The following is a 26,116-nucleotide window of genomic DNA, read 5'->3' as shown; positions in this document are numbered from 1 at the left end:
AGATGATTTATTCGTTGAATAATGTATATAACCAAACAACATCTACTTGTATGGATAATGAAAAAATATTTTTGTAGTTTTTTTTTTTTTTTTGCTAAAAATATTAAATATTTTTGTAGTTTAAAAGCAGGAACCCAAATATTTAGATCGATAGTTGTTAGTGGCTAAACTTTTGAACCCAAAATAATATGTATGGATATAAATTGGGTACATTTCCTTTAGTGAGACTAGTGTTGTTATTTGGATGATATGAATCTGTATTTTTAAATTAAGATTTACCATAAAGTCATAAAATTTGAGATTTCATAAGTTTGTCGGTTAGTAATTTTCTATTTAGTCAAAACTTGATCAAAATGAATAATTATTATACCTTTTATCTAGATAATTAATTACAGTTTCCAATTTCTCCTTATTTGTGTGATTTCATATATCAATTCTATGATATAACAGCAATTGGTACTATGTTGTGGTACCAATCCTGCATCGTTAAAAATGAAAGGAATTGTTAGGTTATTTAACTGCAAGTTAATTCGATAACATTTTTTACCTACATTCATTCAAAGTCACTGTTAACAATCAGGAATATATTGGTGATGAATTTTGTGAAAGTATTGTTATCTTAATTGTTTGTTTGTGTTTCTTCCTCCGTGTTCTTGGTTCTCCTTATTTTGTAATGCTAAGTAAAAATACATTAATAGATAAGGCAAGTAATAGAAAACATTCCTACCTTTCTTTTAGGGGTGGGCATTTCGGTTTAGTTTAGGGTTCGGTTTGGTTTGGGTAATTTGGGTTTTATAAAACTCAAACCAATTAAAACCAAAGTAGCTTTGGTTTGGGTTCGGTTTGGGTTTAGTTCGGTTCGGTTCAGTCCGGTTTGGTTTAGATTTAGTTTGGTTTACATTATTATGGTCTATTTTGGTTCGGTGTAGTTCGGATTGATTATAAAATATGAAGGCATCAGTTTTATACTTTTATTAAAAAATAATCAACTCATAAACGATAGAGCGAAAATATAAACACTTATGCTACATGATTTTATATATAATAGTATTATTTGAATCGTATTTATAATTTTTTTTAAGATATGGAAGTTATGAAAAAATAAAAAACAAAACTTTAACTAAAATTTACAATATGTTAATACATATATATATCATATATATTTCTACTATATATATATTAGATTATCGGTTTGGTTCGGTTTGGTTCGGTTTAAACCCAAACCAAACCAAACCGTTCGGGTTGAGTAAAACATGAACCAATTGGGTTACATAAAGAGCATGGTTTGGTTTAGTTCGGTTTAACTTCGGTTTGGTTGGTTCGGTTCGGGTTTTTTGCCCACCCCTACTTTCTTTGCAAGATTGTTTTGATTTGATAAATCGCTAGACCTACATCTACGACTCAACCCGCACTTAGCATATATCCAAACATTGCGTGTAAAAACTCAAAAATAAAACTACCAAACACATTCGCATCCACAAGTAGAAGTGCTCTAAGAGGTGAACAATTCGTAATAATGATAATAAAAAGATGAAAGAAGCATCCAAAAGCCTAAAATATTCAATCGTAGCAACCACCATAAAGGAACAGTGTATAAGCAAAAGCAACATAATTAAAATAATTTGTAGCATTTCTCCTTACTTAATGGGGGACTAGTAGACATAATAAAAACACCCTTGTTAAAAACAGCGGTGACTTGTCGGAAGAGGCCCGGACTCTAACATTTCCTCGGCGAATGGACCATCCAGCATAGGAGGAACGACAGACATTCCAAGTCCTTCAAAAGACTTTTGGGCAGTCTTCTCCAACAACGGATCTTCGGAAAAGTATGTACAACATACCTTATCAACGCGAGCCTTGAACTCAGCCAGAGACGAGCCTTCTTCTTCTAGAATCTTCTCTCCAGTTTGACAAATATAAGAGCTAAGGGCATCGTTGATATGATGCACTAAATCCGCCTGGGAGAAGAGATCATACATGATACGAAGGGCCTCAAAGTGTCTATCATCCATTAGCTTCTCGAAACCCTGCAACCAACCAACCACACATGCTTAGACAAACTTGGAAACAAAAACATGAACCACAAAGGAGGAGGAAAGGAACCTTTTCAAGAATGGCACAAGCATGAACCCCCAGGAGTTCCCTGTAGACAACTTCAAGCAGCTCATCCTGGAATATAAAGAAAAGGGAGAGGCTTCTGCATTTTTTCTTCTCCTCACCAACCCTTCGCTGCAAAAAGAAGAAGCTACTCAGGGGAAAATACATTCACACAAACAACCTATAATATGTAGATTAGAAAGAGAAGAAATGGTACGTACATTGATATGTTTCAAATACAGGGAAATGTCAGAAGACTGTTCCAGGACTTGTTTTGCTTCTGCGGCATAAAACTCAGCAGTGGAGTCAAGAAAAGGCTTCTCCAAGAAGCGCAATTTGCGGAAAGGATCCCCACTAAACATATCCATAAGATTCTTTAGCTGACTCATGTTAACAGGCTTGCCTAATCTGGAGAAAGAAAGAAAGAAAAAAGAGTCAGGAATATCCAAAGCCTACAAAAAAAAGACAATAGGAGAAAGGTTACCTTTGATCTGTAATGAGATGCAGAATGATGGTTCGAACCTTGTCACAAATTTGAGGGACCAAGAAGAGCTTTGTGGGTAAAAGCTTAAGACCCAAACCCCACAATTTTTTTCCACCAACTCCAACAATGCTACAGATATGCTCTAATTTCTTAGGAAAATCCAGCCAAGATTTCTCCAAGAGAAGCAAGAGACGAGAGGGATCATCATCATCATTGCAATGCACTGCCAAAGACTGCAGGGTTGTGGAAATATATGTCCCACAGACCTCTAGAATCAGGTTGGAAAAGGCTTCTCCTGATGACTCATTCCACCATGTCTTAGCAGCAGCCTGTGCAGATAGATAGCTATTAAGAACGAACCGAATGAATAATAATAATAATAATAATAATAATAATAATAATAATAATAATAATAATAATCAAGTAAGGGAAACAACAAGAAGATACATGGTTAATCGTAGCGAAGCTGAAACGGTCTAGGTCGTCTTCTTCATGTAAGATGCTTGTGAGAGCTGGCTTTAGAAGTATCCAAGCCTCGTCCACGTAGACTTTGGGGTCAGCTGACAGATATCAAAAATAAAAAAAAACACATGAAGATAACCAATAAGCCCACAAACACATAAGAATCGAAGAAAAGAGTTTTTTTTTTTGAATAGACAAAATACGTTTATTATGGCAGAAGTTGAGATTGAAAACTCGCACAGCAGGGGTGGAGATATTCGGAGGATCGTCGTCCTCATCGTCACTAATTGAGTATGGTGGATTCACCATAGCCGATGCCAAATTAACATCATCGATTGGATATTCAGCGTCATCGTCTGTGTCCGTCTCCTTCCTCGTGATGATATCCCCATCGCTGATTGAGCATCTGATGGGTGGTGGAGCCAAATCGGACCCGAGATCTTCAGATTCATGGTGCTTCGTCTTCCTCTTCTTCTTCTTCGACGAGGAGGACAAATCGCCCTCACTGATTGAGCGTTTCATTGGCAGCCTCTTGATTACCGATTGTGAAAGCACGGAGATCCTACCAACAACAGATCCAGCGTCTGGCGATATCATCTGGGATTCTAGCATGGTCGATCGGAGAAGGAAGAGCACGCGAAAACAAAGAAGAAAAAGACCAATTGAAGGGAGCCGGTCGTGCCCTCTTGCCTTTTAGGGTTGTTCCTCCCACCCAAAAAAAAACTTAAAACAAAAAAAAATTAACAAGGAAAATTTATTTAATTAAAAGTTTATAAACCTATACCTTAAATAATGCTTAATCCCTAATATATTAATTGACAAACATTAGAACATTGTTTTGTATCTAAAAAATGAAATTCAGAATTATTAGAAAATAGGTTTTGAAAATGTAAAAAAAAATTTGAAAAAAAACTCAAAATTTTTTTTCAGACTTGTATAATTCGAAACTATAAAAACATATATTTTAATTTACAAAAATTATTTATATTTATATATCTAGAATATTAGGGTATTTTGTCTGTTTAATGAAAATTTTTGATCATTTTTCTTCTTAAAAACTATTTTTTTTTTGACAAAACTTAAAATAATAATTTTTTTAAGAGAATTGTTTTTTATTTATAATGCTTTACATTGCTGTTACATGTTTTGTTAGACATTTTAAAATTTAAATGACAAATTCCAACGATTGATAAAAAGATAGGACACTAAAGTAATATACTAGAGAAAATATATCAAATATAAGATTAGAGGTGAGAGATCTATCAACATGAGAAAGATATTGAACCGATTTTTAGGTTTGATATAACCCTGATCTTTTTATATTATGGTTTACAAACAGACAAAAACTAAATAGTCTAATCTTAAAATTGATTGACTTTGTTGATAGAGTTAGGGGTGGATGTTCAGATATTCAATCGGGTTCGATCCGAGTCTATTTGAATTTTGAATTTTTAGATTCAAAGATTTCAGTCTTAATCAGGTATTTATAAATTTGATTTGGGTTTAGTTCAGTTCGGTTCTATTTCAGATATCTAATTTACATTATTTTTAAATTTTGAAAATTCACTATATACCTAATATTTCTCAAAATTTATAAACAAGATAATATATTACATATAAATTTATATAACACATGTCAAAATACTTAAACTTAACATATAAATTTGTTTGGTTTGAATATTTAGATAGAAAATCAATTAATATTTTAAGTATTTTTGGTGTTTTGACTATACTTTAGCTATTTTATACGTTTACTTTTGACTATTTATATTTTCAAGTATTTTGGACAACTTAAAGTAACTTATATGTTTTGGATTTTTTTAATATATATTAAATCTAAAATAATTAATATATTTAAGTATATAAACCTATTTCGAATACATTTTTGGTACCCAGAAAATTTCGGTTCGTGTCGAGTTTGGTTTCGGTTCTCTAAATACCAAAATTTTGAATCCGTTCGGATATTTAATCTATTTTGGTTCAAGTTCGATACTATTTTTTTAGATCGTGTTCGTTTCGATTCTTTGGATTTAGATTTTTTTCGCAGCTCTAAATAGATTTAGGGGGTAGCTTAAATGAGATTTCTTTTGATGATTATCTGGGAAGACGATGTAATACAGAATCACTAAAAGAGAATAAAGGGGATTACGTGATACGACTCAATTTTTATTATCCTTATATAGTCTTTAATATTATTTTTATTAAGGTATCATATTTGTTGTGTGTTTTAGTAGATATATCTTTTTCAAATTCAAGGTGTTTAATATACACTCAAGAAAAGGTCACTAAGAAATTGAAGGGTTTACATAAAACACTGTAGATTTTTATCATGTGGTTTGGTGTTTGTGCTTTTAGCAACTAAAGCAGCACCAAAGTTGATTTTCACCAAATGCCTTAATTGTTTAGTGGACCTTAAATAAGTTAGACCGAACATATGTATGTATAACGCTCACTTCCAAAAAACATGCAAACATACCGTATAAATTTGATGATGTGTGTATACAAAAATCTGTAACACAGTTACAACATCAATCTGAACGCTATACATAAAGTTTGTATATATGGGAGGTTATTCAGTAAATTTATCTAAATTTTTAATCGGATTTTCATTGTTAACACCAGCAAAAGAATGTATGTGTTCGTCACCAAATAAAGAAATAGCTGAAAGTATGTGGAACTCGTTTAAAGTTACTATTAGAACTTTTATTGTTTTGTTATATATAGTAATATATAATAATGTAGAAATCTCATTTAAAAGGGTACCCCTTCAAAATAAGGGGATAAGAGTGTGATAGTTTAACAATGACTTTCAAATTTATTTTTAAAAGAATTAGAAATTTATAGGCTTAATTTCTAATATCTTTAGGTTTGATCAATTTGTACAGAAGCTGGAGTTGTTTCCTAGAGAGAGCGAACCAACAAAGCAAAGCCTTAAACTCTTTGGGAAGATAGTTTTGGTATCTGCTGATTCAGACATGTCCTCTTCTCTAACAACTTCAACAGCTTATTGCAAGTCACCGATGCAGCCATTACCACAGAAACTCTCCATGATAACAAACCCACAAGAAGAACTCTTGAGCTGTTGGATACAAGCCCCTCCTAAGCAAGAAGTGATGGAAAATAGATGCTTAGTTTCAGAAAAGGCCTTCCAAAATGAAGGATCATCGACTGGATCAAACACCGGTTCGGTGGATGATACAGGGCACACGGATAAGAGCTCAGAACCCGAGAGAATGGTATGTCAATGGGAGTTTAAACCTAGCGAGAGGTCTGCATTTTCTGAGCTCAGAAGAGCAGCCTCTGAGTCAAGTTCAAGAGGATTTGGTCCTTGCAAGAACAGAAAGATGGTTATAGAAGCAGAACAAGAAGAGATTCGCCTCTCCTTGTAACCAGATTCTTTTCTCAGGTACCAAAGTCGTTCAATTCAATATTCATTCAACTTCTTAATGTTCATCAATAGTGTTGTTTGTTGTTTAGGCTAAAATTTCTGCATAAACTGTAACTGTAAAACACTTTTATTTTTTTCTGTTAATCTAGATCGTCCCAAGTATCTTTATGCTATAAGAACCATTATGTAATGATCTCAAAATCGTCTTTGACACAAACAAGAAAAATGATTAAATGTTACAAACACTCAGGAACCAGGGACTAACCTATCTATATAGTTGACAAGTCTTTTCTTCTTTCATGTTTTTTTATTCGTAGTCTCTTCACTCTTCTGCATAACATCTCTCACCTCCTCAAGACAACTTTCAAGCTCCTTCAATTCCTCACTCTCCGAGAAGCTCACTGTGGCCTACACACACGCACACACATGTCACCCTTTATTCTCATAAAGCTTATTAAGTATTGTGTGCATTAATAAATGATCAGTTTGGTTTGTACTTGTTTGATTGTGTTCTTCAAATGCATCTCAGCACTAAAGAGTTCTCTGCTGCTTGCTGTGGACACTGAGATCTCCATGTAGACTCTGCAAAGTTCCAATGATGCTCTTGCAAACAACTTGAAACGCTCTTTGTCTTTCCACACTTCTGATCCCTGTGAGAGAGAGATATCATCAGATTGGAACTGAGAATGCTGCTCACAGATCAAAAGAGCGACTACTATTAATAAATGACATTAATACCTGATATGATCGCACTTGCTTCAACAGTGCCTCGCTGCATACCATAAGATCTCCTTTGATTCTACTCCATCTTGCATACAATCCCCAAATTTCAGATGTATTTTCTGTCCGGACAATCTATAAGAGAGAATATCCACAAGCAAGAATCAGGTAAAGGAAAACTTAGACTCTGAGACGATACAAAGATACATACTAGTTATCAAAATAGTTTGCTAACCTGCTGAATAATTTTCCCAAGCAACTCTAACTGACGTTGAGTTTCAGCTGGTGTTGCAGCACACGGTTCTGTTTCTACTGATTCAACCGATGAAGATGCTGACTTGCATACTGAATCCCTATTTTCTAACTCTGTCATTATGCGGTCTAATAAAACAACATCAATCCTCTTGTTTTTGCTCATTCTCAGTATCTGTTGTATAGCTTCAAAGGTCTGAAAGAAAAACACACACAGATGAATCAACTCATATAGCTGCATCAAACAGATATAGGGAGAACTACTAGTTAAGTCATTTATACAAAGTGCTGAATTTTAAATCTTAAGTGGTTTAGCTGCATCTACCTGATCAATATTTCCCACATCCATAGCTACATGGCTGAAGTTCTCCCACATCTGCCAGCTGTCTCGCCTGTTGATACACGGTGTTTTGTAGTTACTAACACTATCAATTTCTCAACTCGAGTTATAAATGGTAAGGGAAAGAGAGATACTTGAATTTAAGCGCTTCTTTGAAAGCGACGAATGATTCTTTGCTCTTATTTTTAATCATATGCCTGCACCAATAAATTATATTCAGCATCATCCATAGTAAATGTGATAAAGAAAGTAGGTGAGCAGTGACGTGATATATAGTAAGGCATGCGTGAAAACTGAAGTGCTTACAGACAAGCTATGTTGTTCCAGGCCTCTCCATTGTCAGGATCAAGTTGAACAGCAAAAGTGAATGCATCAAGTGCTTTTTGAACATCCCTGGCCTGTGGTATAATGTCGATGTTAAATTAGTATCCCTCTCAACGATAATGACAAGAATTTATATCTTGTTTAATGACATCTGGAATGAAAACATATTGCTACTCAACTATAGGAGAACATGGAGTATGATGATTACCTTCAATGCAGCAGCACCAAGAGCAAACCAACCATCCGGGTACAGAGAATTCAAGGCCATTGCAGCCTCCCTGAAGTAGGGGAAAAGATGAGACATCACAAAAAGCACATCAGTCTAAAGGGTTAAAAAATTATAAATCGATTTCCTCTCTAGGAAGAGAAAAAACGGAAGCATATTGTTCAAACATACCACAGCATCTGCGACTTCACAAAATCACCGCGATAGTATGCGCTGCGAGCAAGAGCACGCTACAAGGTGGAGAGATAATTAGAGCGTGGACTGACTGAAAGAGAACATAGAAGATTATTTAATCATGTGTCTCAAACTACCTTAGCACGAACTGACTTATCATTTGAAACCTCCAGGGCTTTTTCATAACAGGAGTCATCAATCGTAACATCGCCAAGTGAACACCTGGGACAAATATTAAGCATCAAACCAACTTAATAAACTTTGTAATATAAACAAAGGTTATAGAAATATCTAATACAGAAATAGACTATTTAATAAGATATACGAACACTAGGAAGAGCAGAGTGATGGTAATATCAAAAGATTAACATACCATAATCTTGGGTCATTTGGCCTTTCCAAAAGCTGCGCATTGATGAGATCCACAGCCGCTGATTTCTTCCCCAGAAAGCTGAAGTTTCACATCGCATAAATAAGCTTAGTGACATAACATAAAAGCCATATTGGAAAGGGGAAAAAACAAAGTGAAGCTTAGTTTACCAGTAGCAGTGAATTAGATTATCCCACAATTCCAAGCTCTCAAATATTGTGATTGCTTCCCCAACCAAACCGCAACTCACGAGAAGCTCACCGTATTCCCTGTTAGAATTAAATCCGTACGGTGCATAAGACAGAACAGAAGTAAAACCAAAAAGACATTAAAAATAACTTACTTTCTCAAAGCAGGAATGGTAGGAAGATGGACTGCAAAGCATAAAGGGATCCTTTCTGATACTCCAGGCTCGCTCTTGTTGATAGCTTCAACCTAATAAAAAGGACGATTATCACAGCTAAGCTAATGGAAGCCAAGGAATGAAATAATGCTACTAAGAGAGTGTTTCAGCCAGTGAGAAATACAATGCAAAAAGAAGAACAAACTAATGTGATAATGCCAATGCTCTGCACAGTGCACACATACCAATTTATCCATCATCTCCAGGGCGCGTCCCTTTGTACGACTCCGAGTTGATTCCCATCGAACACGTAGTAAGTCACACAAACACCTTAGCTAATAAGCATGTCCGAAAAACAAAAGTCAGTCAGTTCGTTTAACTTGAATTGGCAATGACGAAATGATAAGTAAATAACTGAAAAAGTGGTCAACTGAAATAAGTAAATAACTGAAAAGAGTGTAGCTTACAGTAAAATATGTTGACTTTTGAGAATCAATTGCCTCAATATAGGGAGCCATATCCCATCCTGCAGGGAAAAAAAGTAAAAAAATATATAAATAAAAATAAAGGACATAGTTCAATTCAGACACAAAAGCATGAGCAGACATCTTCTTTTAGGCATGTTTTAATTGCAGTCACAACTTATGTCTGGTAACTTAATTTACTAGGCAAAGTTGTTACTATTATTCTCTCTCTCTACAGAACATAAACTCTAAACGTCTTAAAGGCACTTGAATTTGGGTTTACTTACTTTGCATCTCATCGTTCCGACTAGCCTTCTCAATTAAAAGGCACTGAGCCAAAACCATTGCTTGTTCGACTGGTTTTAAGGTCACAGAATCTTTGCCAGCTTCACTCTCATCGTTCACTAGTCTGGGAGTCATGTATACTTCAGGAGCTTCACCTCCCCAAGCTTCATAATAAGATCCAACATCAGCTTTCTCAGTGGCCAGCCTCACGTTCCCATTGGATGAGCTAGTATTCGCTACCAATACCATTTGTGCCTTTGGCTCTACCTACAACAAAGACCAGAGGTGCTTAGAATAACAAATTTCAATACATATAGCAAAATAAATAAATAAATAAATAAACCTCATAGCTTACTTGGTGAATAGTACGGAATCCAAAAGCCCCACTAACAGAGAGCTCCAGCTTTGATGCTGCTTTAGCAGATTCAAGCTGCAACCTGACAATTTTACTCCGAATCAATACCAATATAATAAGATAGCACTAGAAGTAGCCCAATAGCTTTCAACTATAAACATGTATAAGAAGTAGGCAAGGACGATGCTATCTCAACGATAACTTACCGACAGGGATCAATCCTTCCATAAATATATTGCAATACAAAAGCTTCCAGATGGATGGTTGAAGTTATGGATGAAACTTCCCCTTCCAGCAGCTTGTCATCCCAATAGCTTTCAACTTTCTCCAAGCCTCCAAAATGGTCTAAAGCTTCAGCCATATAGACTTGCAACATATCAAACAAAGAAGAAGATCGCTCGTGTAGAACTCTTTGATGGATAAGTAAGACTCTGACAATCCACCACGAAACACTCCTTAGTTCAAATGTCTCGGTAGCAGTTGTCTCGAACAACAAATCTTTCAACTTTAACAGCAGCATTCTAGCAAACACTAAGTGCTGCAGGAGAAAAAGAAAAGTAGGATGGGTTTTAGGTAGAGTTCACTTGCAAAACAAAGACCAAAACTACTACTTTTAAAAGAGGGCTCATAATGATAATATATAGTAAGTAACCTGGAGATTAGAAAACTTGCCGAGCAAGTCAGAGCCTGCGGACATGAGCTGAATCTTTGCCCAGTTCTCCCATTCACCAAGTTCCTTACTTTTTGATACTTTAAACGGCAACGAACACTTCGTTGATCCATCGGTCGGCCTAACAAGTTGATTAAGACAAAACAATAAGACTGGTGTTCAAATAAATAAATAAATAAAAAGACAATACAAAAAGACTCGTTGGAGTTTTGTAATAACCGACAAGTGATTAGTAAAGTTTGAGTTTTGCAATAACGAAACAACTTACCCGGTCAAATTGCAACGAGTGAACCAAAGAGCAGCAGCGATCGCTAAGCACATCACCATAACGGCACGGCGAGCCTTGCCGATTTCATCCGACGAATCGTTCGCGGCCACGAAGGACTCGACTCTGTGAAGAAGCTCGGAGTAAACTCGCTCGGCCGAATCAACCGAGTCGACCAGGTCCGACTCGGCATCGCCTAGTATAAGCCTAGCAGCGTCGGAGTCTAGAGCTCTGAGGTAGTCTCCGGACTCGATTAGGGACAAGAGGGAGTTTATGAGAGAGTCGTGTGGGTGGGTTTCGGATTGGGATTCGGGAGGAGAGTCTGACGGTGGTGAAGACACGGTGCAGCGCAGGAGACGGAGCTCGTAACCGCGTAGGATTTGAACATCACCGCCGCCTAACATGGTTGTGGGTGTTGCGGAGGAGACGGGAGACAGGGATTGGAGAACGTGGGAGGTTTTTGTGGTTAAACGGCGTCGTTTTTATAGTGAGCGCGATACGAATATCTTTCCGGTTTGGTTTGCAGTCTAAAACTCGGGTGATCATTATGTAAAAACAGTAAAAATGTTAAATTGACAAAAAAAAATTGTTAAAACGAAAAATCTTATTATATAAAGTTTGGTTCTCCAAATTATTAATTGCTAATTAACATAATCATTTGTTAAAATTGTTACATATGTTAAAAATATGATACTATTATAAAAAATATTTATACAAAAATACTTTCTTACTGTTCTTTGTAAGATTGTCGAAAAGGAAAATTTATAGTACAAATTCTTTAACAATTATATATTGTTAAAAATATTTGATAGTAACTTTAGTTTTTTAAATTCTAAACAGAAATAATACTTGTTAAAAGCTATCTAAAAGTATTTTAAAAAAAATAAAATTAATTTTTGTTTTAAAGCTATTAAAGAAAAAATATCAAGCTTTTTTAAATCTTTAACAAGAACAATTATAAGATCTTACAATCACAAGAAATTATTTAATAAAAATCATAAAGAAAAACTAACTATAAAATCAGTAATAATCCTTTTTAAAAGCTTGTGAAATGTGATTGTGAAATGTGTCAATAAAAAATTAAAAATAATTTCTATATGATTGTGAAATGTGTCAATAAAAAATTAGATTCTAAATATGTCAATAAAAACATGTCATTATGTGAAAACAACTTATTTTTCTTAAAATCTTAAATCAAAGTCATTTGTAAAAAAGAAAATTCCTTTTTAACTATATTTATTTTAAATCTACCAAAGAAAATTTAAAAATAGTAGTAATTTTTTCTTTTATAATTTAAAGATAAACATGATACTAAATATTAATTAATTAACAAAGAGAAATTGTAAAAATATTGTTGATGTTGAAATACGAAATCTGAAAGTAGCAACTTTTTAAAAAGTTAATATTAAGTGGAAATAATGATTTAATAGTAATTTTATTTTCTAAAATCCTAGACAAAATATAATTTTAAAAATATGTAATATTAAAATTTACTTTTTTAAAACCCTAAAAACTGTAAAATATTATTTGATAGTTGGTTTCCTTTTTAAAAAACAGATCCTAAACAAAAGAAATTTGTATCATATTTTTAAGTTCTAACCATAAGAAAATTGTAAAAAGGTATTTGATAATATTTAAAGAGAGAATTTCATGTTGGACCTGATAATAAAATTATTTTATTAACAAAAGAAGTGTAAAAATAGTATTGATATGAATTGTAAATATATTAATTTTAAAATAGTTCAATATATATTTATATATATATAATTATCTGATAGCAATTTATTTTTTTGAAATACTAAAAAGAATTTGATGACAAATAGGATGCTAAATAAAAAAATTAGGATGTTGTCGTGAATGGTATTTATATGGAATCATCACATGTTTGATATATATTTTTATGTTTGGACATAAAATAGATTATTATTATTGTCACCATAAGTGATCTTTATATGCATTTTTTATCCAATTTCATCGTCATTTTATTGCTTTTTTGTTTTTAGTTTTTACTATGTAGAATTTTTCTAATTCATTTTTATAAGTTTAATAAAATAAAAAATTAGTACATAATAAAGTGTATAATTCTCACTTGGGCTTAAATTTTTTAGGTATAAATATTTTCAGTAGACCTACGTGTAAAATTGATAAAAAATCATCAATGTACCATGATTATAAATTAAAATATTAGCTGAAACTTATATGTGAAAACGAGTTCTTAATTATAATAAATCTGACACAACAAATACAGTAATAACAATCCTAAAACTATAATAAATGATTTATTATTTTTATGTTTTTTATGAAATTAAAACATCAAACAAAATACGTTGGGCTGCTATGTGATAACTCATACATTGTATACTTGGATTAGATAGCAAGATTCATGTGTTGTAAACGGTAAACTATCATTCTTAGTTGGATTAGATAAATATCTTTCGCGATAATGTACTCGGCCCTGGGCTAAAGCTGATAAAACCCTTGCTTTATGCGCCAAATAATATTAGAAATTTACAGGGCGCCAAAAGACAAACAATTGACTGTAGTGTAGTGGTTTCGTGAGAAATCAGTGTTAGTAAAGTGCTGGGTTCGACTCTTCAAGGTAGCATCTAAAAGACAATTTATTTTTACATGTAAGTATGAGCTATTTGGGCTTTAGGCGCCTGGTGATGCTGGGCCGGTACTGTGTACTTAGCAACAAAAGAAATAAAACTACAGTTTTAATTTACCCACCATGTATAGTACATATACTGCTGGTATTGAAATTTACCAGGTAGCTTGATCTCTCGCATGCAAATCATTCTTATAATCTTATCATGAATAAATCACAGTGATTATTAAGTCTTCATCTCTTAGTTTACCCAAGAAAATGTCTTCATCTCTCTATGTACTGGTTTTTTTTTTTGAACTGACTCTCTATGTACTGGTTGTGATGATTATTTTTAATGTAAAATTTATCCATCTCAAAACCTTTTTATAATAAGTGCATCTATAGCTTTAAAAATTCATAGAAGAAAACAAATTTTCTATCTCACAGTTTCAAAAAATTTACCGACTACCAAACCAAACTTGCATTATATTGTCGTATCGATCATGTTAAGAAAAAGTATGGTAATTCTTCTGTTCGTATATATTTTTGTTTTCCGTTGTATTTTTTAGTATATAATGTATATATGTACATATAGGAACAAAACCTATAACAAATTTTTAGATGTGTGAACCGATAAATGAATAAGTAAAGAACAAAAAGATGGATTCATGTGAGGGAAAAGTGTAAAGAAGGGTATGCCTAATTTGTTATTATATGTGAGTGTTATATGCTAATGGCAGTAGATCTGGAATATGGAATTTGAATAATGACAGAAAAGTTGATGATGGTGATGGGAAAAGCTGAGAAATGATGCTGGGGTTGGCCCATCAATGCCTCCAAGGATTTATTCACATGAGCCAAGTTGGACCCACATGATCTACCATGTGGACTTCCCACTCCGTTCCCAGCTTGTACACTCTTTACCTAAGAAAAAACATATACGGTGTCTAAGTTTAAGATTCATGCATGGTCTATGCATGAACATTATGTGTATATATATATGCGTGTGTATATTATCACTATCATGTTTTTTTTTGTAACTGAAAAAACAAAACATGATTGCTGCCGTCTAGATGTTACATGCTTATGAACTAGCTTGAATGTCTCATTCTCACGCGCTTGGTGTAATTCATAATTTCATATTAAATCCATGAATATTGTTTGCGGAAAGATATCAAATAAATAGTTTTCAAAACTAGAAATAGACAGAAAGGAACTTATGATGAATATTATGATGAAAAAAAAGACAGAAAGGAACTTATGATGAATATTGCTGACAAAACATTAATCTATTCAGTCTAAAACAAACTTATGGTGAATAATACAATATCAGAAAGATATGATTTTTTTCTTTTTTCTCGAAAAAAATATCAGAAAGATATAATCAAGGTTCATGATTTTTTTTTGTTGATAAAAAGAAAAGGTTCATGATCTTTTTTTTAAAAGAGCTTGGAAAATAAAGAATTGGTGGCGAGCAAGTAATGGGAAGATTAACCAAATGAGTAAATGACAAGAACAATTATCATGTAGGACGGATGAGTGGAGATAGCAATGAGGTTTTCTTGAGTATAGCCTAGTTGGGACACTAGTAACCAATTACCATATTTCAACCGATGATGCGAGATCAGAGCTAAATTACCTAGAAATTCACGTTAGAAATTAAAGGAGCTAAACTGCGATACGCTTTACTAATACACATGCGCTTTACTAATGCAACATGTTCTCTATGAAGTGCGCAACAAAACAGAATTGAAGTAACTAAAAGAAACACGATTTCGTTTAGTTACCTTTTAGTTCATAAGATTAATTGCTCCACATTGGGATTGGTTTAGGATTCAGTTCGGGATCGGTAACAAAAAAGCGAGTAAAATATGTATATAGATGGGCGGCAATCACGAAATAACGAAAGGATTAGCAAGTGGAGATACAAAGGAGACCATATACAATCATAAAGAGACAATTTCAGTTAGAAGCGCCGCCAGACATAAAGATCTGAAACCAGTTTCTATTGGTTAACCCAAGATTCGTTCCCCATGCATCCAGTGACGGGCCGCCACGTGGATACATTCCATTATTCCTAACCGACCACACTTGAAGAAGGATGGAATACCCTAGGAGACCACTTTGATCAAGAAACACTGATTTTATTTTGGCATTATTTTACCAACTATTTTTTATTATTAACCCGGTTTTAGTTAAGACATGTTTATATATAGTCTAATACACTATTGTCATTTCATATAAATAGTATCACTGTTACAAAGTTTATAAATTAAATCATAATTTTATTTAAAACTATATATGTATTTTAAACTTTACTGGTATAGTAGCCCAAGGCGGCCAAAACCATTAAACATTGGAAAAACAAGTTAGAAATGTATATAATTTATAACGAATAGTCTTTGTAAGTTTTTCACTTGCAATTTGCTTGTCATTTTGAAACATTTTAGACAAAAAAAAACTCAGTTTGTCTAATTATGTTTATATACGTTGAGCTAATAAAAACACAAAAGCTTTTAGTTTCTTCCAACCTAATTCGTCATACTTGAAGAGAACGATGTTGAGAATCAGAAAATGTGTAAGAAAGAACAAAAAGAGAAGAGACAATTGGAATTTTCTTTATAACTTTATATTATTAGCTCCATATTTTATAACGAAGGTGGCATACTCCCTTTTGTTATTCCCTTCTCGTATTTTTATTGAATTTCTTTCTTTCTCCTCTTTCTTTATAAGCCTATACCGTTTGAGCCCTACTCAACAACACAAAACATTTGTCTTCTCTCTCTTTCTTGTTCTCAGTCTTTCCTCTTATTTGTCTCATCATCTATTATCTAGACTACCCAATCATACCTTTCAATTACTTACACACACTACGATCGGTTTTGTTATTTTTTCTCGTAACAAGACCGTTCCTTAGATCTTGTTGTTCGATTATATTAATGATCTGATATTAAACCAATCAAGGGGTCTCAATTTCATCGCCACCCGAGGATATTCATGGCCCCGGTCTCGTTGCCTCCTGGTTTTAGGTTCCACCCAACGGATGAAGAGCTAATCACATACTATCTCAAAAGAAAGATCAACGGTCGAGAGATTGAGCTAGAGATTATCCTGAAGTAGACCTCTACAAGTGCGAACCATGGGACTTGCCAGGTAATAATTATAAGTACATTAACGAGTAACCACATATCAAGTCTATATAATCGGGTAAATGTTCCCTTTATGGCGTAAGAGTTTAAAGGGGTCTGAACGTAGGTTCAAGGATAAGAGTGAAGAAAAGAATAAGAATATCACATGGCCAAGAAAACCATAAAATACGTTAACTTGGCCACAATTAAAACATCTATATATACCTCCATTTCGATTCAATATCCGCTTTTAAACCTCTTTCAATTTTATTTTCTTTCGAATTAAAGAAGTTACAAAACTACTTCACAAATTAAACATCGATTCAGTAATCATATTATTGTATATATTTTAAGATCAGTTTTGGATTGGGACAATCGGTTTGATTTATCAAAAAAAAAATCAGTGAAGCTTAGATGCAAATTAAGCAATGCATATTAACACACGATTAATAGTCATATAGTAGATTCATTAGAGCAGACGCTATCGACTTTTGATAATCTCCTTTTGGTCAAAAAGTTCCATCGACCACCACTCCTTTTAAGTTATAGTTTTTTTCTCTTTTGTACTTTAGGGTTTAAGCTTTGGAAAGAGTAAACAATTAACAAACATAATATTTCATACGGGAAAGATAAAGAGAATTAATCATAAGAAATTAATTAGCTTATCTACAAACTAAGCTCTATATAATATACAATAATTATATTAATGTCGTCAGAGAAGTTAATTAATTCTAAATTGGCAGGGAAATCATTGCTTCCTAGCAAAGAATCAAGAATGGTACTTCTTCAGTCCACGGGACAGAAAGTATCCCAATGGTTCAAGAACACAACCGGGCAACAAAAGGCGGTTATTGGAAAGCAACGGGCAAAGACCCGGAGGGTGAGTTTGAGAGATCGAGCCATAGGAACCAAGAAAACATTAGTTTATTACCGTGGACGCGCACCACATGGTATTAGAACTGGTTGGGTCATGCATGAATATCGCCTCGATGAGACCGAATGCGAGCCCACTGCTTTTGGCATGCAGGTTGTTAAATTAACAAAGTTATGACAAGATATATATATATTATATATATATATATATATATATATATATAATATATATATTGACAAAACTATTAGAATAAAATTTAACTGATTATATAATTTCAGGATGCGTATGCACTTTGCCGTGTTTTTAAGAAGATGATCGTTGAAGCAAAACCAGATCAGATCAACATCATCATCAACATAACGTAACACGAGTTCGATATAAGTGGTAACTCAAGTTTTGATGTTGGTTCGGATCTTGAAATAAGTTCAAATACATATCAAGTTCAACCAAATTATAATAACGCTATCGAGACCCAACCAAGATTTGGAAACGCAAACGCAATCGGTGATCACGATGACTGGTCACAATACTTATCACAAGGCATGCCTTCGGGCTTTTCAAATTACGGATCTCCTTATGGATCATACCTCACTCAACAAATGTAAGCTTATATATAAGTCTATAGTTGATATTAAATTATCAATTCCGTATCTAATATGTTGTATGTATAGGTGATACAGAATTGACTGTGGGATGCTGCAGCATCAGGTGTCACTGCCACCATTGCAAGTAGAAAACTCGCCGGTTCAAACCAGGATTTCTCAAATGGAATGAAATCAAAACAGCGGTCAGTGCGGTTTCAACGACTTTACTTTCGTTGCCAAGTAACTCCAACCAGCTCTAATAATAACACGTTGGTGATCATTTAATACACTTGGAAGTCTCGATGAACAATTGCTCAATGCTGGAAATACAACATGGATGAAAACGTGGCCGAGAGTCTAAAACAGGTAATTAACATCATACTTTATCTCATAATCATTAATGTGAATTCGTCGTTTGTATTAAGTGCTCTAAATCTAAACACGTGCCATGAACTCTCTAACATATGTATTCATAATTAACAGAGTTTTATAGAAGACCAAGAGATTTTTCCAAGTTTCGAGGCTAATGATCAAGATCTTGAATTTTTTGGTGGGTATGACATAAAAATATAAATTTACAGAACTAAAACCATATATATAAAAACCTTTTTTTCTCATATATATAAACGTTGAGTGAATAACATTAGTGTATTTGTTATAAACTACTACAGGCGGGTCTCGGACCAATGCTATCAACAACATAGAGATCGATGATTTTTTCTCGCTCGAAACCAAGTTGAAGAAGACACAGACAAGACAATGATCGAAGAAAACATTAGAGCAGACCATAAAATGCTCATTTGTACACGTCAAACAACTGAAGTTTTATACTATCAAGTCGTTCCGTCGCAGATTTTGAAAATTCAGATAAATCCGGTTCAGGGAATTGAAGAAAGAACGTTATTTATTGAAGAGGAAGGCAAGGATTCTTGGTTCAAGAAGGCTGAAAATGTTGCCAAGATGAAAATGAAACAGATTGGTTTAGTTACAAAACATTATTACAAACGTCTTACAATTATTTTCTGATTTATATTCAATACTATCGTTGTATACGGTATACCCCTTTTATACTATTACACATTGTATACTATATGCAGATTGATTTTCATTTTCATTTTCATTGTTTTTGTTATAGATTATTGGGGAGAAGAAAACCTTGTTATGCATAATTATATTGTTAATTTGAAATTCTTGCACGATAAACATACTCAATACATTTAAAATCATAATCTACTTTTTTGTTGTTTGTGAGTTTTCTCATGGTCTATTTCGCTTTCTAGAGAATTTATTTTCCAGGAATATATAAAAAAAGTAACAAATTGATCAGATATTCGTATAGTAGTTGCCACTTACTGGAGGCCCACAAAGTATGAGGCCCAAATAGAAATTTTACACAAATAAAACGAGTCACGTGAATAACACGCGGGTTATTAGGGTTATATGACAACCGCCTCATCTGATAAGTACCTATAAAACCTTTGACTAAACCTCTGTCTGAATGAACCAACCACAGCCGTTCAGTTCTTTTCCGCTAGATCCGTCTTTGAATTTTCACTGTGTTTTGTTTTTCTTCTCAATTTTGCTTATATGCGTCACTTTTACTGATTACCACCGTTCTTGTTCATGTTCGTTGCGTATGAGCTGACGCCATACTCGTTCCCTATATCTACTATTCGTTTTGGCTTATATACGAAAAGCCTCAGTGTTTTTCACCATCACGAGTTTGTAGCTTAGGGGAGATTTTATATGGTATCTGTGTTGATCTAGACAGCTTAAGATATTGAATTGTATTGTCTGAACGTAGTCTTCCGGCACTGTTTTTATCGAACAAATAAAGAGGAGATAATGGAGATGATGACAATTTCCCCAGATGATCGAAACTGTTTATACTGAGCGAATTAGAACTTATTCTCAACAGAGTAAAGTCGAGCCAATTAGTCTGATCCTTCTCCCTTTTTTTCTTTGATTTCAATTACATTAGCTTTTTTTTGTTGCATTATAATAAAGTTTTTTTTTTAACATTTAACTTGTGGAGAATTGGAGGTGATGACAATTTCCCCAGATGATCGAATTTGATTATACTGAGCGATTTTTATATTTCCTCTCATCAGAGGAAATCAAGCCTATTTTCTGATCCCTTCTCCTTAAGTTTTTTTTTCGCTTTCTTAGAGCTTTGATTGTTTCTCACTATTTATTGATAATTGGCTCGTAACTTGATTTCTCTGTTATGTTTTATAATGATGGCAATGGAGTTATGGAGGTGATGACAATTTCCCCAAATGATCGAATATGATTATGCTAAGCGATTATTTATTTCCTCTCATCAGAGGAAGTCAAGCCAATATTCTGATCCTTTCTCCTGCATTTTTACTACTGTTTATATTCGTAAATAGTTTTTGATGGTGATTGATATATTTGTTTATTGAGTTTGATTACAAATGTTCCTTGGTGTATTTTTAATAACAAAAACAAATAGATTGTAGTTGTTATAAACACAGAGTATGAAATGCGTTTTATTGCTTATGTTACAACGTTTACAAGTTGGGTTTATACGGAATGTTAAACTGCCAAACCAGCCAAAGGAAAATGTACAACAGCAGTACAACTTTTTGATCTAATCAAAGACGTTGAAATGCCTTGTAGGAAAGGACGGACCGTTACAGCTGCAGGAGACATGGCTTTCCCAAAGGGGAAAGATTATTTAGCTTCCGTATTCAAGCGGTATAAGTCCGTATGAATCAAAATGGACCTGGTTCAAGAAAGTTCCTAAGAATCAAAACTTTTGCTTTTTTGATTGCTCTGCTTCGTTATTTGTGTGTGACGAAAAAAATGGACTTCTGTTTCTTCAGAACTTTTTGGGCTCTCTTGTTAATTTGGTTTGTATTGCAAATTTGCAATGTTACATCATCGTATACATAATTACATATCATATAAGCCATAGCTACAGATCGAATCCGGTTTGTGTAATTTGATGCGGGAACATAAACTAGTTCTATTGGTTTATTTATATAGTTAAAAACTTCTGAACTAGGTCTCATTGTTGCTAAGGTCGTGTTGTTATACGATGATGTGACTGGAATCGTACATTCATTGAAAAAAATATTGGGTAAACTTGTATCTTGTTCAATGAGGTGTTGTCAGCATTGTTATTGCATGTACAATAAGGTCAACATGAAGCGTTTCAGGTCAACTACCCTCTTTGTTGGGCTGACATAGAGACACTTCGTTCCGTTTGCTATATGAGCGGTACCAACATGACATAATAATTAGTGTTTACGTGGCTGACTCGCTCTGTACATAGCCCCTTAACGAATTTCCTTGAATTTTTAGTGACATATCCATTATGGTAGTTTATACAACGTGGGAGGCAAAGGAAGAATGCAACTTGTAGCACTACGTGTAAGCCATGTAACCATTTCAAATGGTGACTACTGACTAGGGGTCCATTTATTTGAAGAAATTTTGTTGTTTCATAATATAAAATAACTTTAATTCTATCAAAATATATAACTAACTATATTTTTTTCCTTTTTTCCATTGATATTAACGAAATTAATTTTTAGATAAGAATTTTGAAAGAAGTGGATGATTATTTACATGTGTGCGTTGAGATAAACATCATATATGAAATAGATGGACCTATAATTAGACCTAATTGATTAATCTTTTTAATAAAATTTCTTTTTGGTTATTTTCTTACTTGTATGCTCTTTTAATTTTAAAAAAATGAGTTATTTAGCTGAATATACAAGAAAGGAAAGATATTTAGGTATCAATGTACAAAGCTTTTAATTAGGTATAGTAACAAAGCTATGTAAAATAATTTACCACATTGTCCCTTTTATGTCATCATCTTCTTCCCTTCTCTTCTAATCGTCGCCGCCTCCCCTGTTCTTCTCCTCGTCACCACTCATCATCGTCCAGAAATTCACCGTCTCTCCCGCTCACGAGCGGATCTCCGCTCCCCCGTCGCAGCAGCCAGTTCACCACCCCAAGGTTCACCGGAGTTCGCTCCTCCACAGGATCCGCCCTCCTCTGCTGGCTCACGTCATCAACCGCCCTCCTCCCGGTCTGCTAAACGGCAGCGGCGGAAGCGACGCTCTCATCTCTAACTGGAGCGGCGGATACGTTCCCAGACCGACGGTGCCGCTCTCTCCTCTCCCGCCATTCCTCCGGTTCACGCGGCTTAACCATAACCATCTTTTGCAGTAACATCATCTTCTTCTGTAACATCACCATCGCCGTGCTATCTTCTCTAGTTTCAGCGCATGAGGAGGGAGAGGAGACTGATGATTCTTCAAAAATCAGGTTTGAAACAAATGTTTGGGATACAAGAATGTTGCAGATCTCCTCTTCGAGTTTAGCCATAGAAAATTGGAAAGCTGAGTGGGCTTTGACTTCTTTTAGCTGAGACCCACCATAGTATTGTCCTCTGCACCGTCTCTACCGTGGAGTCATCAGAATCTAACCGCAAACACTTTCCTTCAATCAATCTAAAAAAACAAATCAAACACTAAAAACAATCCAGAAAAAAACAGAGTAATAACAAAAGGAAAACGCTTAAAGAAACGGAACCTCGAACGACGCCGTAGACGCCAGGGACGAAACAGAGGAAGACAACTAGAACAGAGGAAGTGACGAGAACCGAGGAGGTTGTGGTCTTCAAGAGGAGTAGTAGCAGCTGCGTTGAGATCAACAAGACAAAGCATCATAGATTCTCGAGACTCGGGAAGTTCTTCAGGAAGATTAATCCGACGATTCTAACGTTTTGGATTATAAGAAACAGAGTACTTGGAGACCGAGATCGCTTTGTAGCTTCCGAGGAGGAAACATGTACTTTATTGGGTCGGAAGAGGACGTGTCGTCTTACTCCGGCGTGAGGAGCTCCTTCTCCGCCGCGAGAAGCTCGAGCGTCAATGGCGTTTTCGATGCAACGATAACAAAGCATCGAAAGAGTAATTTTGAAGGAAGGAAAAGCAACTTCGAAAGGAAGAAGAGTAATTTCAGCGAAACGACGGAGTACCGGAGAAGTAATTTCAGTAACTGTCACGGAAGAGCTGTAAAGAGGCGAAGAAGCTTTAGAAAGGATGTCACAGGGACATTGCTGGAATATTTAAAAAGTGAACAGTGCACATCCGAAGACCTAAATAATCTTTTTTCTTTGTATATCAAGTGCAATTACTCAAAAAAATTAAGGAGATTTGTTCATAGAAAATTATATAGTTATGTATCATTCGTTAGTATTTATTTACAGAGTTTTTATTATAATTTTTCCTTGATAAGTTGTTTTTCTTTTTTTTTCGTTTTGGCAACAACCCTAAAAAATTTGCTTGTATATTTTCCATGACGGTGAATATCCAAACGTCGTTGTTAATTTGGCATCGGCTATGGTGAATCCACCATACTCAATTAGTGACGACGACGACAACGACTATCCTCCAAAGATCTCCCCTACTCCGCGAGTTTTCAATCTCAACCTCTGCCGTAATAAACGTTTTTGTCTATTCAGAAAAACTCCTTTCTTCGATTCTTATGTGTTTGTGTGCTTATTGGCTTTCTTTCATGTTTTGATATCTGTCAGCTGACCCCAAAGTTTTCTTGGACGAGGCTTGGATACTTCTAGAGCCAGCTCTCACAAGCATCTTACATGAAGAGAACCTAGACCGTTTCTGCTTCGGTGAGATTTCACAGGCTGTTGATAAGACATCTTGCAATACTTCATCAAGCGAAGACCTTTCCAACCTGATTGTAGATGTCTGTGGCACATATATTTCCACAACCCTGCATTCTTTGGCAGTGCATTGCAATGATGATGATTCATCTCTGCTCTTGCTTCCCTTGGAGAAATTTTGGCTGGAGTTTCCTAAGAAATTACGGTTTATCTGTGAAATTGCTGGAGCTGGTGGACCAAACTTGTGGAATTGGGTCTTAATCTTTTACCAAGAAAGCTCTTCTTGGCCTCTCAAATTTGTGACAAGGTTCGAACCTTCATTCTACTTCGCGTTACAGATCAAAGGTAACGTTCCTGCTGTCTACTTTCATGATTTTTAGGCGTTTGGATATACTGACTGACTGACTCTCTTTTTTTTTCTTTCTTTCTCTAGATTAGGCAAGCCTGTTAACATTAGTCAGCTAGAGAATCTTATGTATATGTTTCGTTGGAATCCTTTCCGCGATTCGGGCTTCTTGAAGAAGCCCTTTCTTGACTCAACTGCTGAGTTTTACGCTGCAGAAGCAAAACAAGTCCTGGAACAGTCTTCTGACCTTCCCCAGTACTTGAAATATGTCGATGTACGTACCATTTCTTCTCTTTCTACATTTGTAGGTTTGTTTGAATGTATTTTCCCCTGAGTAGCTCTCTACCTTGTTCTTTTTTTTTTTTTTGCAGCAAAGGGTTGGTGAGGAGAAGAAAAAATGCATAAACCTCCCCCTTTTCTCTTGCTTCCAGGATGAGCTGCTTGAAGTTGTCAACAGGGAACTCTTGGAGTTCATGCTCGTGCCCTTCTTGAAAAGGTTCTTCTTTCCTCCTCCTTTTCTTTCTCTTTTTTTTTTCTTTTCGTTACCAAACTTGTCTTAAGTACATGTGGTTGGTTGCAGGGTTTTGAGAAGCTAATGGATGAGAGACCCTGGGAGGCTCTTCGTATGATGTATGATCTCTTCTCCCAGGCGGTTTAGTGTGTCATATCAAAGATGCACTGAGCTCCTACATTTGTCAAACTGTTGAGAAGATTTTTAAAGGAAGAAGGCTCGTCCCTGGCTGAGTTCAAGGCTCACGTTGGTAAGATATGCTGTACTTACTTTTCCGAAGATCCGTTGTTGGAGATGACCTTCCACAAGTGTTTTGAAGGTCTTGGAGTGTATGTCTCTCCTGGCTCTTCTCCTTTCCGTGATCCATCCGCAGACGAGATGTATCGAAGCCCTCATTGGTTGTTTTAACAAGTTTGTTTTTTTATTATGTCTAGTAGTCCCCATTAAGTAAGTTGCTACAAATGATCTCTAATTATGTTGTTTTTTTTTTTTTGAGAACAAAAAATTATGTTGCTTTTGCCTCTAAACTGTGGTTGCTACGATTGAATTTAGGCTTTTGGATGTTTTCTATTATTATTATTTATTATTATTATTATTATTATTATTATTATTATTTATTATTATTATTATTATTATTTTATTATTATTATTATTATTATTATTATTATTATTATTATATTTAAAATAATTAAATAAGAGTAATTATTAATAATTTTGCAAAATTAAAAATTTGTATAAAATTATTAATAGTAACATATTATTTAAATTATAAATAGTACTAAGTATTACCACATAAATAGTTACTTTTTAAATAAACTTGTTATGATCATTTATATTTTCTAATAAAAGATTTATACTATTGATAACAATGTGTGATTTTAACAGTTTTATTAATTTATAGTCTTTGTTTAAAAACTCTAGTCGTAACATATACAAAAAGTACATTTTATTATATAATTAATATATATAACTAATATGATTTTATGTTAGTAATATAACATTAAATATAAATGATGGAAGATACATGAATTGTTATTAAATATTTATTATTAAAATCTTTGAATCATTTTATTTACTTTAATCATACTAGGTAATTCTGTAGCTTCTATTTAAGAAAATAATGAAAAACCTAATTGCATATTATATTTTAATTTGTTGATTAATTTTTTTTGTCATCAACCTAAAACATACTTATA

The 26,116-nt window shown here is 34.2% G+C and overlaps 3 protein-coding genes, 1 long non-coding RNA gene, 3 other non-coding genes and 1 pseudogene across 7 annotated transcripts; 6 read left to right on the top strand and 2 right to left on the bottom strand.

Moving 5' to 3' along the window:
* Positions 1-1,497: 1,497 nt before the first annotated feature.
* On the bottom strand, positions 1,498-3,771 carry LOC130509418 (cullin-like protein 5). Its single transcript, XM_057005337.1, has 6 exons — positions 3,247-3,771; positions 3,029-3,141; positions 2,582-2,910; positions 2,319-2,505; positions 2,104-2,229; positions 1,498-2,027 (listed from the first exon to the last, which is right to left on the bottom strand). The coding sequence occupies exons 1-6, from the start codon at positions 3,653-3,655 to the stop codon at positions 1,680-1,682; spliced, it is 1,512 nt and encodes a 503-aa protein (XP_056861317.1). The 5' UTR covers positions 3,656-3,771; the 3' UTR covers positions 1,498-1,679.
* A 2,066-nt stretch (positions 3,772-5,837) lies between these two features.
* On the top strand, positions 5,838-6,436 carry LOC130509417 (protein REVEILLE 1-like). Its single transcript, XM_057005336.1, has one exon. It carries the CDS (start codon positions 6,019-6,021, stop codon positions 6,430-6,432), a length of 414 nt encoding a protein of 137 aa, XP_056861316.1. The 5' UTR covers positions 5,838-6,018; the 3' UTR covers positions 6,433-6,436.
* Positions 6,437-6,581: 145 nt separating this feature from the next.
* LOC108839152 (uncharacterized) lies at positions 6,582-11,686 on the bottom strand. Its single transcript, XM_057005335.1, has 20 exons — positions 11,223-11,686; positions 10,937-11,075; positions 10,491-10,822; positions 10,285-10,366; positions 9,932-10,196; positions 9,648-9,706; positions 9,426-9,515; positions 9,181-9,272; positions 9,008-9,106; positions 8,841-8,918; positions 8,605-8,689; positions 8,465-8,523; positions 8,276-8,345; positions 8,050-8,141; positions 7,878-7,940; positions 7,729-7,795; positions 7,387-7,599; positions 7,170-7,286; positions 6,929-7,081; positions 6,582-6,839 (listed from the first exon to the last, which is right to left on the bottom strand). Exons 1-20 carry the CDS (start codon positions 11,621-11,623, stop codon positions 6,729-6,731), a joined length of 2,667 nt encoding a protein of 888 aa, XP_056861315.1. The 5' UTR covers positions 11,624-11,686; the 3' UTR covers positions 6,582-6,728.
* A 4,857-nt stretch (positions 11,687-16,543) lies between these two features.
* LOC108845590 (NAC domain-containing protein 86-like) lies at positions 16,544-19,504 on the top strand (annotated as a pseudogene).
* A 733-nt stretch (positions 19,505-20,237) lies between these two features.
* On the top strand, positions 20,238-20,340 carry LOC130510269 (small nucleolar RNA Z103). Its single transcript, XR_008943946.1, has one exon. It is a non-coding gene; the product is annotated as a small nucleolar RNA Z103 (small nucleolar RNA).
* Positions 20,341-20,429: 89 nt separating this feature from the next.
* Positions 20,430-20,531, top strand: LOC130510266 (small nucleolar RNA Z103). Its single transcript, XR_008943944.1, has one exon. It is a non-coding gene; the product is annotated as a small nucleolar RNA Z103 (small nucleolar RNA).
* A 115-nt stretch (positions 20,532-20,646) lies between these two features.
* On the top strand, positions 20,647-20,747 carry LOC130510265 (small nucleolar RNA Z103). The gene has a single exon (XR_008943943.1). It is a non-coding gene; the product is annotated as a small nucleolar RNA Z103 (small nucleolar RNA).
* Positions 20,748-22,883: 2,136 nt separating this feature from the next.
* LOC130509670 (uncharacterized) lies at positions 22,884-25,490 on the top strand. The gene is made up of 5 exons (XR_008943667.1): positions 22,884-23,885; positions 23,974-24,408; positions 24,497-24,683; positions 24,781-24,905; positions 24,990-25,490. It is a non-coding gene; the product is annotated as an uncharacterized LOC130509670 (long non-coding RNA).
* The last annotated feature ends 626 nt before the right edge of the window (positions 25,491-26,116 follow it).

Source organism: Raphanus sativus, chromosome 3, assembly GCF_000801105.2.
Source record: "Raphanus sativus cultivar WK10039 chromosome 3, ASM80110v3, whole genome shotgun sequence".
Lineage (NCBI taxonomy): Eukaryota > Viridiplantae > Streptophyta > Magnoliopsida > Brassicales > Brassicaceae > Raphanus > Raphanus sativus.
The sequence above is the reverse complement of the archived record's forward strand: the minus strand, read 5'-3'. Positions and strand labels throughout refer to the sequence as shown.

Bases quoted from the DNA above. Each gene is read 5' to 3' on its own strand.
- LOC130509418 (XM_057005337.1), bottom strand. From the start codon at position 3,655: ATGCTAGAATCCCAGATGATATCGCCAGACGCTGGATCTGTTGTTGGT. The intron at 3,142-3,246 runs GTATTTTGTCTA...GATATCTGTCAG, and splicing joins CAACTTCTGCCATAATAAAC to CTGACCCCAAAGTCTACGTG. The intron at 2,911-3,028 runs GTATCTTCTTGT...CTATCTGCACAG, and splicing joins GCTTCGCTACGATTAACCAT to GCTGCTGCTAAGACATGGTG.
- LOC130509417 (XM_057005336.1), top strand. From the start codon at position 6,019: ATGTCCTCTTCTCTAACAACTTCAACAGCTTATTGCAAGTCACCGATG.
- LOC108839152 (XM_057005335.1), bottom strand. From the start codon at position 11,623: ATGTTAGGCGGCGGTGATGTTCAAATCCTACGCGGTTACGAGCTCCGT. The intron at 9,707-9,931 runs GTAAGTAAACCC...TTTTCCCTGCAG, and splicing joins TCGGAACGATGAGATGCAAA to GATGGGATATGGCTCCCTAT. The intron at 6,840-6,928 runs GTACAAACCAAA...GCGTGTGTGTAG, and splicing joins TGAAGAACACAATCAAACAA to GCCACAGTGAGCTTCTCGGA.